The following is a 17,083-nucleotide window of genomic DNA, read 5'->3' on the forward strand; positions in this document are numbered from 1 at the left end:
CTGTTGCTTCATGCCAAGGTCCAAATATCTTCTTATCCCTTACACAATGTCCGCTATACTGGATTCTCATAACATGTCCTCTGCCCATATTTTCAGCTTAAATTCTTGTGATTTTCTGCTTTCAGTCTATGCTTTATTCACATTAAATGGTCTTTAACTCCTGGAAACTAACAAAATCTGTCTCGTCTTATGCCCTGTATACATAGAGCATACTATGTCTGGATCATCTCTTTCCTTTCTCTTCACCTTAGAAATTCCTATTCATTCTTCTAGTTTCAATTTAAAACATCCCTTCTAGAAAACTTCCCTTTATTAAATCACTCCCATGACCTGATTTAGAGCTTCTGTTATGTATTCCTATAAAACTTCATACATCACTCATTGCGTGAGTTAACCATGGCTTGCAAAAACTACCCCAAACTTTAGAGGCAATTTAAAACAGCAGTACTTTATTATTTCTCATAGCTCTGTTGGTTGGCAGGATGCTTCAGAGCTTACATATGTGGCTATAATAAGATGGAGGGTTGACTTGGCTGCAAGGTCAGATATGGCCTCACTCATAGTACTGTCAACTGGGGTACTTTAGTTCTTCTCCTTGTGCCTCTCATCTTCTAGTAGGCTGGACATGCTAAGGGAAATATTCCAAAGCAAAGGTGGAATCTATAAGGCTTCTTGGAACTGAGGAGCAAAAACTAACATGATATCAGTAACTCTGCTGTACTTGGTCATAGCAAATCACAAGGGCAGCCCAGATCTGAATGGGTGGGGAAATAGACTAGCTCTTGATGGAGAGAGTTACAAGGCATTTGTGGCCACATTTAATCTAACACACAAACAAAGTGCAATAATATTTTATTGTTTTTTCTTATTTGTTTCTCCGCTCACATTATCTCTTTCACTCATCATTGTAACCTAGCATGTATCAGTGGCTAGCAAAAAGTAGGCATGTGTATGTATGTATGTATATATACATATATGAATATATATGAATATATATAAATATAAAAATGTATGTATTTCATTGAATAAAGAAAAATTAGTGATGCTTTTGCTAATAATTTTTATTCTTGAAATGTGGAATTCAAATGTTTAAATTTTACTCTCAAAATATAATATATTAAGTGAAAATACATACTGCTTTATAGAAGTATAGAGCACAGGAGACCATGGACCATAGTTATAGAGAAATAAAGTGAAATGCCCAAGTCATAACTGAATAAGAAGCACTATGTCACCAAGATTAAGAATACAAAGTATGGAATCTGACAGTCTAAATAAAAGTGCCAGATCTATCAGGTCTTATATTTTTATGTCCCACTCTTTCATTTTATTAAGGTTTTAGCTCAAATATCATTTTGTGTTTCACCACTAGCTATCATATTAATCTGTCCATTCATTTTCTTTCTCACTTGGGTATGATCTTTTTTAGGAAACATACTATCTGTACTACTCACCTCTGGGTCATTCTATGCCTGGTATAGAGTGAACACTCAATAAATTCTTGTTAAATAAATATAATGAATGAATGAATGAATGAATGAATGAATTGCCTGAAACAATAAATATTTGAGTGAGTACATCAGTGAATGTCCTTAATCAAGTTATTTACCCATGACTATATGAATTATAATAGTATCTACTGTATCTTATTGTATCTGATTCTTACAGAGATTAAATGTAAAATATTTCCCATGGAACTTAACATGAAGTACCTAATTGTTAGAGGCTATGATTCATAGGATTTTGAATAAGTGGGGAATAGTTGCTGAGAAGTAATTGATTCCTGGTCTCTGGGGCAAAAGTCCTCATCATAAAATATCTACTCTCCATGAGCAAGAAAATTTATGTGGGACTGAGAAAAAAGATTCTTTCCAAGAACATTTTTGAAGACTGGAGAAGTCCTTGTAGGTAAACTTTAGGAACCAGATATTCACAAAAGCTTTGTTATGCTAAAAAGGAAAAAAAATGATCCAATTTAGCAACATGATAAGAAGCCTAAAGAATTATGTTACAAGTCATGTAACTTTTGAACAGTAGATAATTTTCAAATAGAAGTGAAATTCGATTACTAAGAACTGTTTTATGAAAGAAAAAGTATGAGTTAAAAGAGGAAGTAGAACACAGAGGCATCAAATCAAGCTGAAATTAAATTATTAAAAAAAATAAGACAGACTTTTGGGGTGTCGTATGTAGTTTTGCTGTATTTGTAATGAAACAGGTATCGAATTTAATCCACAGACTTGGATGGGCAAGTAATGTCATTTGGTTCTCTTAAATTCAAATAAATTGTAGTGCCCCCTTTGTACCTAACAGGAGGAAAATTCTATGTAGGTCATTTGGAGTGAAGGTAGGAACAATATCGGTACTTTCTTTCCCTTGAGTTGCCAAGAATCCAGGGGGCCATTGTAGTGTCTGGACGATGGGGAGAAGGGCACTCAGTCATCATTTTCCAAGCCCACATTTCCCATGAAGGCAAATGATCGTGTGCTTCCCATGAGAAGCTGGCATGGATAATCTTAGCCCTCAAGAGAGTCCAGATTCCTAGACCTGCTGCTTCTTGCAGTGCAGCACGGAAAGGGTGTATGTCATCATTGCCTTTCCTTTACTCCCAAACTCTACCCTCAGCATTACTAATCTGTCACTTGATATAATACCCTAGAAGAGATCTTGACTGTCAGGAAACAAAAGCTGTGGAGAGATCTTAGAGCAAATTTTGCTTTTGGCCCTGTAGAACCATCCTCCCCTGAGGCAAGGGAAATTCAAAATGGACCTGGAAACAGACATTTGCTGGGAAAGGAGATTATGGGGGAGGCATACAATGAAAACAGGCCATAAATAAATAACATAAATAATTAACATATTGATTCAGACACAATCATTTACATGCTGCATTGTATTAGGGAGGATAATTATAGGTGTACTGATTTCACAGGAGATAGGATTGTGGTTAGGGATTACACAATTTGGATCCAAACCCTTGCTTTTCCATTTACTAGCAAAGTGAGCCAATGTATGTTTTAAACTGCTCTGAGCTTTAATAGCCTCAGCTCACAAGTACTTTTGAGGATGAAATGAATCAATTAAACTGTGTGTACAACATAATAAATGCTTAGTAAACACTAGTTGCTCTTTCTAGCATATTTAAATAGTTCTGTTATTTAGTCATTTGAAGTAAACATATTGGAATGTCAAATACATTTGTAGTGTCTTAATCACTTTTACTCACAAATTTTGGGAGATACAAAGACACCATTCCACAAGTGAGAGGAACAAGCCTTGATCACCCTTATAAAAGTTAAAAGTATAGTTTAGAAAAATGATTGCATATTTATATTATTACCTATAATTGCAATATACCAAAATTAACCAGATGTAAGATTTTCAGGTATTTAAAACCACTCTAATGATTAAGAAAACTTCCTTTGCTTTAATTAATCTTTTCCATCAAAAATTCAACCAACTAAAATATATATGATCTTGATCATGTAGAACATTCTTACTCAAAAAAGCCTTTTCAGAATTCAGAGGTATATACATATAAAAATCTATTTGTATATATAGATAGATTATATATAATCTATCTATGTCTCTCTCACATACACACACGACACACATACGCACACAAAGCCATACACACATACCATACATATGATCTCTCTATATACAGTGTCTGTAATTCTCTCTTCTCTCTCATATATACATAAAATCTTCACATATATATACACACATGAATTTGTATACATATATACATATATATGTGTTATATATGTGTGTGTGTATGTGTATGTATATGTGTGTATGTGTATGTGTGTGTATATATATATATGTAAATGTATTTAAGTGGTGAGAGAGAGAGGGAGGGAGATAGAAGGAGATCTGAGTTTTCTGCTCTCTATTTTGCATTTTCTGTCATCTGAAAAAACAAGAATGGGAAAAATGTAATAATTTGATCATTTGAGAATAATAAATGTTGCCATTTCAATATTTGTTGCCGTTTTTAGTGCTTTGATACAATTCAGAGATAAATAAATTTTTGCTGGAAATATGTTTAATTCAGATTTGTATGGATTGAAGCATTGTTAAGAAAGCTGACCTTTTTTTTTTTTTTAATATGTCATGTTTACCTTAAAAATAAAAGTCAGTTATTTTACCAGCAAGATAGGTTTATTCAGGAACAGCAACTGATTGCAATTTGAGCCAAGCAAGCTATAGCAAAAGCTGTAGGCAATTCTAACAAACAAAGAAGAGAAATGTTATTTTATAGAGAAAAAGGAGGAAGTTGGACGGGCGGTGGGCAGGGATGTTTTGAATGAGCCTTTTGCAGAAAAGTGAGAGTTCAGGGAGATGACAGTTTCTCATTGACTGAGTTGCTGGGGTAGTCAATTTCTTGTAGGCGATGCAATGTACATCTTTTCCTTTTGGGGCCTGTAATTGTCATTCTTTTCTGTTGATTCTTCTGTTGGGGTTTGTAATCAACATTCTTTCTATAATTGACACTCAGCTCCACTTTCTGGCCTCAACTTGATATTAGTGAGGCTTCCCTTTATTAATTTTCACTGTCATCTATAGATTTAATTCTCAGTATGTATTTTCTTCCTCAAGTATATTTATAATGATTAAAGAGCTAAACTAGAGTATTTGCTGTTTTTAATACTAAAATGAAGGGTGCAGGATTTAAATAAGGAAGAAAATAAAGGCTTTCACACACATCATTCAACTTGTCTTTTCATTTCTTATTTCATAAAAATATGCTTGCATAAATTTGATCTAGAGATTCTTGTGATGTCATCATGCCTACTCTCTGTCATTCCATAAGTTTTCACAGGATCAATCAAAGCACACTTAAATTTAAAGGATCAATATCTGTTTATAGGATTTACTTGATATTCAGAAAATTTTTAGTTTGTAAGTTGGGATCATTTTCAAAGTAGGGTTTCCAGATAATATCTAGAATGTCTGATTTAGCCTGAATTTCAGATAAACTGTGGATAATTTTTTATTATAGAAATGTCCCAAGTATTGCACAGGACATACTTATAGAACAACAACAAAAAAGACATGTTGTTCATCTGATGTTCAAATTTAACTGAGTGTCCTATATTTTTATTTGCTAAATCTAGCAACCATATTTCAAGGTGCTCAGCCATGTGGTTGAGTCAGCTAAATGTTTACCCTACCTTTGCTCCATATATCTCTAATAGCTTCTCCCTATTATAGCAATTACAGTTTTTTTCTAAAATGACAATCTTGTCATAGCAATCTCCTGCTTAATATCTGTTAGTGATACCTCAAGCTAAGTTGAAATTTTTTGGCTCTTAAAGCATTGGTTCCTGCCTATCAAATCTGCTATCACTCTCTTTATTGTTGCCAAACCAAATAATTTGCAATTGCCTGAGCATGTCTTGCTTTTTCTCCTGCCGCTCTTTTTTTCCTAAGTGTTTACCTCTGACTAGGGTATTTTTTTATTCCTCATGCACCAGGCAAAATCTACTCACCCTTTAAGCTCAATTCCAATACCTCCTCTACATGAAAGACTTTCCCATTTTGGAAGCATAGCTTAGGGCTTGCCAGCTATATTATCATAGTTATATTTGTATCCTTCATTGAACATATTGGATGGCTCTGATTTTTCAAATTCATGATGTTTTACTTGCAAGGCAAGATGAATATAGATATATTGTGTGTCAAAGGATGTGTGTGTGTGGGAGGTGTGTATGTATTTGTGCTTGATGCATAGAAGTCAGTTAATTCATGTTTGTGAAATAGAAAAAAGGGGAGAGAGGGGAGATGGAAAGTACTATTATCATCAAATAATTAAAATGCTATTGAAACATAGAATAGGGAAAAACTTTCACTTTCCTTAGTATAGAAAGGATGGGGAATAGAAAGATTCGCTAAGTAATATTTGCTTCCTCTGCAATGAATTTTTCAATATCTATAAAGATGTGAAAGCACAAGTCCTTTGCTGAATCTCCTTGTTCATATTTCACTCTGATTTTTCTTGTCTTTCCAAGTAACTTCTGCTTTAAATGAGGTGGACTTTATTTGTATTTAAAACATAAACTTATGTGTCTCTGCTTCAGGGAAAATTTGAGTGAACGAAGCTCTAATTAACCTTCTGATTTATATCACCCAGAGGATCACACTCTCTAGTGGTATAGTAGAAAGTGTCAAAGAAAGTTGGCCAGATGTCACAGTGTTAAAATAGATGGTTTTTGAGATCCTTCTCAGATCTCCACAATGTATCCCTAAATTTTAATATTATTTATTTCCATAATTGAACTAAAGAACCAAAACATACTTGAAGGAAAATCTTTTATTGTTTTGAAATAAAATTGCTTGTTGTAAAAAGGAACTTTGCAGAGTAATTACATGATGACATAGAAAGATTTACCTCTTACTATGGAAATATATTTTTTAAATATCCCAATGTAGAATTATATGTAATATCCCAGTACATAATGTATAATATTTTTGCCTTTCCCATTAACGGTAGCCTTTGATGTTAAAATGTATAGGTTTTTTACCATTTCTGATGGTTTCTGTCCACTAACATACTACTTTTCTAAGACAAGACTGGTATTTATTTTCAAGCAAATCACTTTGGCTACTAATTAATTAGTTGCTATAGAATGAAAAGTGTTTTAAAGACTATATGATGCAGGAAACAAGACCTTTTTTGGCTTTAGTTTCTTATTAGGCTGCTCTACTTCAGCACATTTACACCATTACTTCCCAGTTGCTCAGCAACCTTTCCACAATCAACAGCATAATTATCTTTCCTCCAGAATGTCAGCCCTTTCCCACCTGCTAACACCTCCCTTACACTGGACCCGTTAATAATGAACCAGGTTCTTCCAATCATATAACAGTCACATGAGATCAGATAACAACTTATGATAAACACCTCAACAATGAACTTGCTGCAGTCATCTTACTGTAAGCTTTTCACTTCTCCCCAAAACATACATTTCTCAAACTGACCTTATCACTTCTTTAAAATAAACAAATTTATACTAACTAGTTAAACAGACACTGGAGTATGTGCGTTCTCTCAACAGGAAGGTATTTGCCTGATTGTAAGAGCAGTCTTGAGAGGGCAATACCTATTCCTAAAGAGCATCTTTTTAGTAGCATCTGGGTACACAGAAAAAAATGTGGAAGTAAGGATAGCTTCTTGATTCCCTTTCAATCATATCACATATATTAACCCAGCATTATGCACAGTTTATACATTAAAAAAAGAGGAACACTTACAACTAATGAAAAACGATGGACCCTCCCCCAACCCCTCGATCTCTCCAAACTAGAAGGCTATTATAGAATTAAATCGAGGGTAAACGTGGATACTGTCAGTTAGTCGAGCAGCACTGAGGGACATGACCAATTCGCTCAAAATAAAGCCTTCTCTTATTTTTTCTTTCCATGATGATTGGTATAAAAGGTAACCCCACCAGTTCTTTTCTCTTCTTTCCCTTATCTTCCACAATATGAAATATCGTCATTATAAAATATCTGGGAGAGAGGATGGAAGAAAAGATAAATGCTACCCTCATTTGAGAAAACACAAGTGGAGAGATTTATATGTTCTTAGATGCTTCTTCCTCTTTACTTCTAGCAAATGCAATATAAATTGCAATTATATTATAATTATGTGTTTTATATTGTTTGAACACATCTGGACTGGTTCAGTTTCTTATATTTATATCCTTAAAATACACTTCACACTAAATAAATATTAATTAACATAAAACAATATGGTCTTTGTAAAGACCATATCCTTAGTATTGTGACTTTATCAAAGACCAATATGTTTGCATTTTTGAGAAATAAGAGAAGTACATTTAGCCACATTCATTATTCCCTCATATATTTATTAAACATTCAAGGGGAAATAGGGAATACACACATATGACATGATCTTTCAGAATCTTATTAAGACATGTTGATTATCAGAGACAGCAAGGCTCTGAAAGGAGTTCCTGATATAACACTTTGTAATAAACATTTGTAGTATCCTTTTTCAAAAAAATAATGCCTTTAAGTTTTCCATGAGAACTCGCATCAGTTCCACAAGATTTTGTGTGGAAGAAAATTAAACAAGTTTGTATTAACTTATGTTTCATTTGCTTGTGGGAAATCCAAAATGATAAATGCTTCTACTTCAGCTAAGAGATAAAAACTGTGGCAAGGAAAAGGTCTGAAAAATGCAGGATTCTAGGAGATGGTTTTAGAAAGGCATGGAGTGGCATTCTATCCCTTTCTCTTATGCTTATGAAATGTGACTAAGATGCCATGAATCTTTCAGAACCGAGGTCTTCAAATTCTGTTCTTAGTATTGTGACTTTATCAAAGACCATTATGCTTAGTTACAGAAACACACACACACACACACACACACACACACACACACACACAAAACTTCAGTTGTATTTTGTAGATATTTATTTCAGTGAGTGGTGTGTATGTGTGTTTGCATGTGATTGGGGACATTTAAATAAAATTTTTAAAAATGACACCTAGGACCCATCACTACACTTAGTCAGAACTTCCAAATTGTATGAATAAAGTGAAAAGATGCTAAAGCTTGATTCTGCAACTTCATTTTAATTAACTAGGTGAAGCAGGAAATGGTCTTTTAAGAGAGAGAATATCTTCAAGACTCTTACAATTTTCTACTTAAAAATTGTTTTCCCTAGCATGCTCTTCTTACTCTAAGAAATGTTTATTCTCTCATTTTTATGCAATTCTGTGATATTAGTATAACATTCAGACATTTATAACATATATGTTATATAACATATATAAGATGTATTTGGTGCATATATCATATACAATATGATATCATTGACATATAGTTTTGTCATGTTTGATTAACAGTGCTCTTCATATGCTTTCTAAAACTTTTGATATTTTCCATATTTTGTTTAGATAAGGTGTTTATGGTTGTTTATCACAATTTCAAACAATTCAAAATATGTGGGTTTTATTTTTCATGTAAACAACCTGACAGTACATATTTTGTTGAGTATTTGTTTTATAATCATTTATTTACTCATAGTAAGTATAGATTTAGTAAACGTATCATTAAATCTTGGTATGATCAGTTTCATCTTAGATTACAAATATTTATTCACTTTGCATATTAAATCAGATCACTTGTACTTGATAGACAATAACAAATCTACTTGCAAAATTTAATATTGTTTTCCTGTTTATGCTTAGAAATAGATATATGCAACATAAATAGAAACAAAACAATATGTCATTCAATTCAGAAAGACAATTTATATTTAAACTCTCAATTCTATTTTAAATTAGTACCTGCCTAATTTGTTTAATTCATGTTCATAGAAAATCTTTTATTTGGATTACTGATTTTTTTAACTTCACCAAGATTAACTTCTTTCACATTTTAATATCTCAGAAATCAGTATGCAAGTGATAGCATTTTTGCTTTGCCATGTCATAGTTTAACTGGCAGATGTTTTCTTTCTTAGAGATGCATCTTATAATCAAGAGTATTTTATATTCATTTAATTAGATATGTTAAGATCATAATCTTATGTAGTTTTAACATAAATACAGCATTTTCATTTAAAATCAAAACTTTATAAAATCAATATAGACCTACTCTTTAAAATAAAATAGCAAATGAATTTTTTTAAGGATTTATTTATTTAATATTCTCCTAGTTAGACAATTTCATGTTTGGTAACAGTTAATCAAAAGTTTTTTGATTTATATACTATAATTTATGGGCTACTTTCCATTTCAGTTTACCCATCTTTTGTTGAGTTGAATATTCATATTATGCATACATCCACCAAATTAAATTATTAAATCCTAAGGTATACAGGTCTTAAGATACTGGAATTAATAATGTTTAAAATATAAAATACTTGTCATTTTCCCTAATACAGTATGCTTCCTTCATCATAACGTTACAATGCTGTGGTTTTGTTTTACCTTACCCCCTCATATTCCACTTAGTTTTCAATAGTCCTCAACGTATGATATGTTCCTATAAATTTCATGTAATATTAAATAAAAAAAAGAAATACAACACAGAAATTAAATTACATATGCTAAAATTTATAGAGTATTTAAATGGTAGCTCAAATGGAATTGTTGCTTTAGTTGTGTTTAGATTTTATTTTGACGTTATTGTGTATATTTTTCTTTTTGCATGTTTTCATGTTTAATGTTTATTGCATTTTTATTAAATATCATAATGCCACAAAATTATTTACTTAGAATTATTTTGTTAATTAAACCTTTATTCAGATGTTTTATTTGAAATACTAAAGTCGATGGAACAGAATATATGTTTTTATATAAAATAACATACCAAACATAAATATCCAAAAACTAATTTTTTGAATATACAATTATCTTTAACTGTGCCATGTAGTTGTATATGTTTTGGACCATTTATTCATATCTCTAGCAACATATTCTGTTTTTCTGTGATGAGAGAGACAAAATTTACAAAGCAAAATGCATATTTTTAAAAAAATATACTAAAAAATTAATCCAAAAGCAATTCAAAATCAATTATAATATGCGTTCTTATTTGGTACACTTTCTAAATGACACATTTACAAATGGCTATTCATGAATTATGCTTAGTCTCTTTATTGATGAAATAAAAAAGCCTTCAAAAACATAATTTTCATTATAATACATGACAAAATCCAAATTTGATATTGTAAATATTACTATTAAATAAACTTGCCAATTTACATGTTTAACATGTCATTTTCAATTATCTTAATTCCAAAGATTTCTAGAAGCATGCTTATATATGTAAACCATTTTATTTCTGTTATATTGGGAAATGTTAAAGGATATTAATAAAATTATACTTTAGAAATGTGTTATAATGTAAATATCTAATTTTAAAATATATCTCAGGCAACTTAATGACAGGGCAATCTAATTGTGATAGACTACATCTTGTTTACATGATTTGATTTCAAATGAAGAATGGATTTTCTGAATGTACATTTCTTTCCTTAATTTGGGTTGTATGTCTTGTAACGTATGCATTTAAGATTGTGCTATTAAAGATGTTTTCATAATCATGTAGCATACTTAAAATATTTAAAATAAGTAAAATATATATTTTAATATTAGATTAGCTATACTACATATTTAGTATTTAATTGTTGCTATACATAATCTTAAATCTTTTACAGCATTGACAGTTACCTCATAAAAGTTATGTATGCAGAAATGTTGTTTTTAAACTGTTAAAATGATGCATTTTGACAAAAAAAAAATCTGTGTTTCACACACTGCCAATTTAAAGTGGTACTAAAATCAGTATTCAAAATTGGTCTACATTTTAAATGAAATGATTATATCATATAAGATTTAACTGTACAGTAAAGGATTATTTTATTGCCTTATAAAGGAAATCACTTATTTTTTATTATTTTAATATACACACATATCAAACATATCTGACTAAATTTAGATGCACTTTTCCCTCCTGCTCTTATAAGATATAAAAGTACATTTCACTCTATAGAAATTTGAACATTCTAAGTAAGTCCATTTCACACTAACACTGTAAGGTTTCATGATTTGGAATCATGACAAAAATCTTCAAATCTAATTACTTATCTTCAGATTCCACACTTTTTCAAAGTGGTGTTTTTGAAAGTTCAAAACAAAATTATCTGTATTGTTTCCCCTTGGAATTACCCTTGATCCATTAAACCGTTTGAAATACTACTTTTTCATGGTAAAAGTCGTAATCATTTTTCTTTTTTGAAATGTATCCTTTTTATTATTATTATTTTAGCATTGTTATTAAATCCATTCATCTTTTTTATTATTTATTTTGAGGAATATTTCTTGAGCATCTACTATGTACCAGGCAGTATGCTGATCCTAGCGATTCGGCAGTTAATAGAATGTGCAAAAATCTCAGCCTTCAGGAAGCTTGCATTCTAGTACGGGGAGGAAAAATATGAACAGAAAATATAAGTAAAACATAAGAACTGATTAGTAAAATATTTGGTTGAAATATATATCTGCTTAGACTGTGTTTATTAAAGAAATGGGGTTTTCAAGCCTTTTTCCAACATTACGCCCTGTTCTGCATTCAGATTAAGAAAATAGTACTGGATCACCATTACCATTTGCCAGAAGTAGAGCTGTATTACTGAAGATTTTAAGATTTTAAGAAGTAGAGCTATATTACTGAAGATTTTAAGATTTGCTAGCAAATCCTAGGTCTAAATGCTACCAAAGATCAGTTTAAGCTCTCATATTTGGTCAGGAACTATATTTATCCTCACAGGTCTTCAAGAAAATGGGTGTTTGGAATTGGTCTATAGGTCTTGAAGATTAGTTATGGAAGCAGTCTAAACATATCCCTAAAAATTATCCCAGATTTATTAACAATGCAATAGATCATTTAGGCTTAGTTATAATGACCTCAGTGATGGAATATAATAAATAGCTATTCGGTTTACTCCTTTGTTAAAAATGGGAATACTGAGATTTGAGACAGGGTACAAATTCCATTATTTTCCATACTTTCAGATTATATATAGCAGTGTGTTTATAATTAAATGGTTTCCTTCTTTAAACTAAACATAGAAGTCTGGAAATTATGATAAAGTTACAAAATGCTCTAAAGTATTAGTCATTCATTCTGATTTCATACATTTTTTTTTCAAAAATGGAAGGCATAATTAAATGCCCCAGGAGAATAATACAGATCAGGTAATTGTTTTTATAGTTATGAGCACATGAGAATCCCAAATGTCTGATTTACCATGAGGTCAGTTATTATATGTTAGTAGTGTAGGCATAGTTATTCCTTAATTGTGATTAAAGAAAACCTTTATCAAATATTAGCTTAGTAAATATTACTAGCTAATTTGCATAACCAATATGAATTGAGTAGATTCTAATCTTCACAAAATATCTTGGATAAATATTCAAAAGAAACTTTTTTTCTGATGTTTTAAAATAAAAGTCTTTAATCTGACAATTATACTTCATTTACCCTCGGCCTCCTGAAAATACAGTCATCATTTAATTTTTTTGAATTCCTAAATCAAATTCAAACAAGATATGACAACTTAGGCTGGAAGGATTTTTAGCAGACATGTATTCTTTTGCTTGCTTATGAATTAAGGGGTCCCGTGTTTGACTTCCATTTTGAGTTTAAAGCAGAAACCAGAATTACCTGTCCCACTAATCACCTGCTTACAAGAGGAAAAAAGAAATAGGCAGAGCATGCTCAAACTACCTTAAGCAATATAGATATTTTCATCTTGAAGACTGGTTAATATATCTCTTTTTGTTCACAATATTGATATTGTGGACAGAAGTTTGAAGTGCAGTTTATTGAGAAGGCAACTATATGAAAAGCATAGGCCATACATTGGCTTTAAAAAATATTCAGAACTTTTCTAACCAGGACCTGACTGTTATTCATAATTTGCAGCTAGTAGCTTTACCTCCAAAACGTAATATTTTTTTCTTAGAAAGCATTTTAGCTGTAAAGATTTCTTTTAACCATATCTTTATTTAGTTTCATGCTTCTATTTTAAGGTTACTATTTTTTTTTAATCTTTTAAAAAGTTTAAATGAAAGATTTAAAAACCAATTTGATATTTTTTAAACATATATTTAAATTATAGTGAAACTTTAATAAGGTAGAAAATGTGGAGGGATATCTATTGTGAAATGCTTATGAGGTTTTTGGAAATTCCCAACCATTTTAAAACTAGTTTTGTATTAATAAAGTTCCATTGTAATAGTTAATTTGCAGTCATTTCTAAATAAAATTATTTAATTTTAATTAGTTGAAAATTGGTTAATTTAAATTTTACTTTAAAAGAGAAAAATATTTTGAACTTCCAAAAACAACCCACTAAATTCTAAAATATACATAGCCAATGACATCGAATATTTTATCATGTTGGCTGCTTTCTGACAAATGAGGTTAAGACAGACATTTACATAGAGCAGTTATTTCAGTTTCATTTCTAAAATCATTTTGTTTTCATTTTGACTTTGATTTTAAATTCTCCTTTCTTCATTTGCTTGTCTTAAAATAGAAAATTTTGAGATTTTCCCCAGAATTTATGAAGAGATATGACCTACTATTCAAAGCATTCTTTTGAGAAAAGTGTGGTTACATAGTTACCTATTCTGTCAAAACTTGTCACTTGCCAGGCATTTGTTGCAAAAATTCATTTGTTTATAAATAAAAAGGAGAGTGACTCAAGAACACATCAAGGGTACTCTTTCCCCTTTACCCCCTAATGTGTTATAGTTAAAATGTGATGTATTTGTCTGTAATATCTATTCATAGGTTGATTGATAAAAACAAACCGTCAGATCTGGTTACTCCACATTTCAGTGGCGTGTTTGTGTTTTGCCTCTTTATGTTGAATATCCTTAAGGTTATAGAAGGGAATATAATTTATTAAACTTATCAGAAAAATAAACAAAATTTAAAAGAAAAAGTTAGCATCTAGTGCTACTGTGTCCCACAGGTTCTTCTCCATTGACCCACACTACCTCCACTGGTGAGTTAGAGGAGCATAACAGGACTACCACTGGTGCTATTGCTGTTGCTAGCACATCTGCAGATGTTACTGTATCCAGTGTTACAGCTGTCACCATCCATAGACTTTCCGAGGAACAGCGAGTGCAAGTTACGAATCTCAGAAATTCAGGTCTGGACCCCAACACTTCCAAGGATGGGCTCTCTCCTCATCAAGCAGATACACAAAGTACAAGGAGAAGACCAAGAAATGCTGAACAGATAGAAAGGACTAAAGAGCTTGCAGTTGTTACTCATAGAGGTATTGGATGTTATTTTACTTGTGCCCGTTTAGTTACGACCAAAGCTATATTTTGGTAATGATTCTACTTAGAGAATGAACTGAAAGACAGCAAAGATGTAGGATGCTAAAGAAAGAGTTCAAAGAGGTTGCTGAAAAATATAGATAGTGTAGCCAAAACCTGAATAATTTGAAGGCACAGAAATTAAAATAAAGTTCATTGGAAATGTTGAGGGGGGTGGGGGTATAAGAGTGAAAGGAATACATAAAAGGTTTAATAGAAAAAAATACTAAATACTTATTGCTTATTACATACCAGTTATGATGTTGAGATGACATGAAAATAAAATAGCCAGTTTCTATTAGTAAGTGCACATATTTACACATTGATGATTTATCCTATATAGTAATTTTCAGTATGTGCATGAGATTTTTATGCTACATAAATGCTAATTAATGACTGAGAAAATAGATAATTGGGGGAAAATGGAAACATTATGTCTGGTGATTGTTTTACTAGCTTACTTTTCTATTTCTAAATTACTTATTGCCTGACCCATATGATTGTACCGAGAACAGCTATTCATTGAGATTATGGCTCCCAATCTAAATTTTCCTTAACTTTCTAATATAATTTTTAGAGAAAAAGAATACCACAAAGCAAAATCAAATATATGTAGTTTTCTAGTCAATTAAAATAAGCCTGTCTACCTTTCACAAAATTAGGAAGTGTAGCAAGCATAATTTTTGTTTCTTTATAGCAAGTTTCATTGAGCGATTTAGGAAAAAATCAATGTAGTGTAAAAAAATAAATGGATTTCATTTATATCAATATATGCATCATTGGAAATATTAATTAATTGAACTTATTTCAAATATATCTATTCCAAGTCTCTTTCCAACTATTTTCATATATTCTCCAAACTACCTATGTCTTATGTAATGTGTTTAGGCATGGATTATACAGAGCATGGTATAAGTAATAAAAAAAACTATTCAATGTTTAGCACACACTGTGGAGAAAAATCAAGATATCTTTACATAAGTTGATTGAAAATCATACAGAAATATCTCAGAAACTCATTTCTATCACAATTCATATTGAAAGTACTTTAATTCTCTTTAACAAGATGAATTCTAAAATGAAGTTTTCACATGTAGTAGTCTCCTTTAAAGGATTAAGTCACTATCACCTTTCTTTATTCATTTTCTTACCATGAATATTTACACTCATAAAAATATGGGGGCATGATAAAATTCATGATTTGCTTAATCAGGTAGAGAGTTTTTTTTGCTTAATCAAGTAGACAATTTTTCTTAGTACCAAGATATAAAAATGTGTATATACTATTAAAATATCAATTAAGAAACCATTCTATTTAGTTTTTTTTCCACTTTCTTTGGAAAATTGCATGAACTAACATTGACAAACCCCTCTATAATCTTTTTATCACCCATTGAATAGAAGTTGGGTAATTTTTGAATATGAGTTTATTATTAGAGATCAACTAATAATAATAATAATAATAATAATAATAATAAACACTGCTTTAGCCAGAATTTGCCATTAAATGACATGAGAAACTGTGGTTACAAATTAATATTTTTTGAACTAGGAAAAAATAGTCAAGATTGAAAAGAGATTGAGTAGCAATCAACTGTTAGATTAAAGTGATTTGAAATTACTCAATCTAAAATTTCGAAGTACATTCAAGTAATTTTCAATTAACTCCCTTAGTAAATTTTCTTAGTTGTTGTCATAATATCTCTGTGCTATAAGAGCTCATACCTGTTTCACCTTTCCCCTATATTCTTCCTAAAATAGTGTTTTGAATATAACATTCATTTAGTGGTTCCATCTACCTCAGAAATAAATATTCTTAAGTTCTTGATGTTTAAATTAAGTGTATGGAAAACATTTTGAATGTTATATTCATCAATATTTCAGTGATTTAAATTATACTTTATCAAATCTCTATTTTAATTAAAACTGGTCCTGCTGGCTCTTCTTCAGTAACCTACTACTATTTCAATGGTTTCAGTTGGCTAGTCATCTATTATATTTGAAACACAAACTGTTACCATTTGGGGCAAAAAATACTGTCAATGTTAGAAGTAAAGGAAACCTATTATTCTATGTCTATTAATATTTTTAAAAACCCTCTATATACAGCCTTATTTTCAGACATAAAATAGTCTTCAAAGATTGACTTTTAGTGGAGCCAAATGTCTAAACTGGAATTGGCTGACATGAAAGCAGTATT

At 30.8% G+C, this 17,083-nt stretch overlaps 1 protein-coding gene across 1 annotated transcript in view; it reads left to right on the top strand.

The window, feature by feature from the left end:
- CSMD3 (CUB and Sushi multiple domains 3) overlaps window positions 1-17,083 on the top strand; it is a 1,005,898-nt gene that overhangs the window by 357,929 nt on the left and 630,886 nt on the right. The window contains exon 7 of the mRNA XM_039853604.1: window positions 14,529-14,840. Within this exon, the coding sequence (XP_039709538.1) occupies window positions 14,529-14,840 (312 nt within the window). The remainder of the gene's footprint in view (window positions 1-14,528; window positions 14,841-17,083) is intronic.

This window comes from Pteropus medius, unplaced genomic scaffold (assembly GCF_902729225.1).
Source record: "Pteropus medius unplaced genomic scaffold, Ma_sr-lr_union100, whole genome shotgun sequence".
Classification (NCBI taxonomy): Eukaryota; Metazoa; Chordata; class Mammalia; order Chiroptera; family Pteropodidae; genus Pteropus; species Pteropus medius.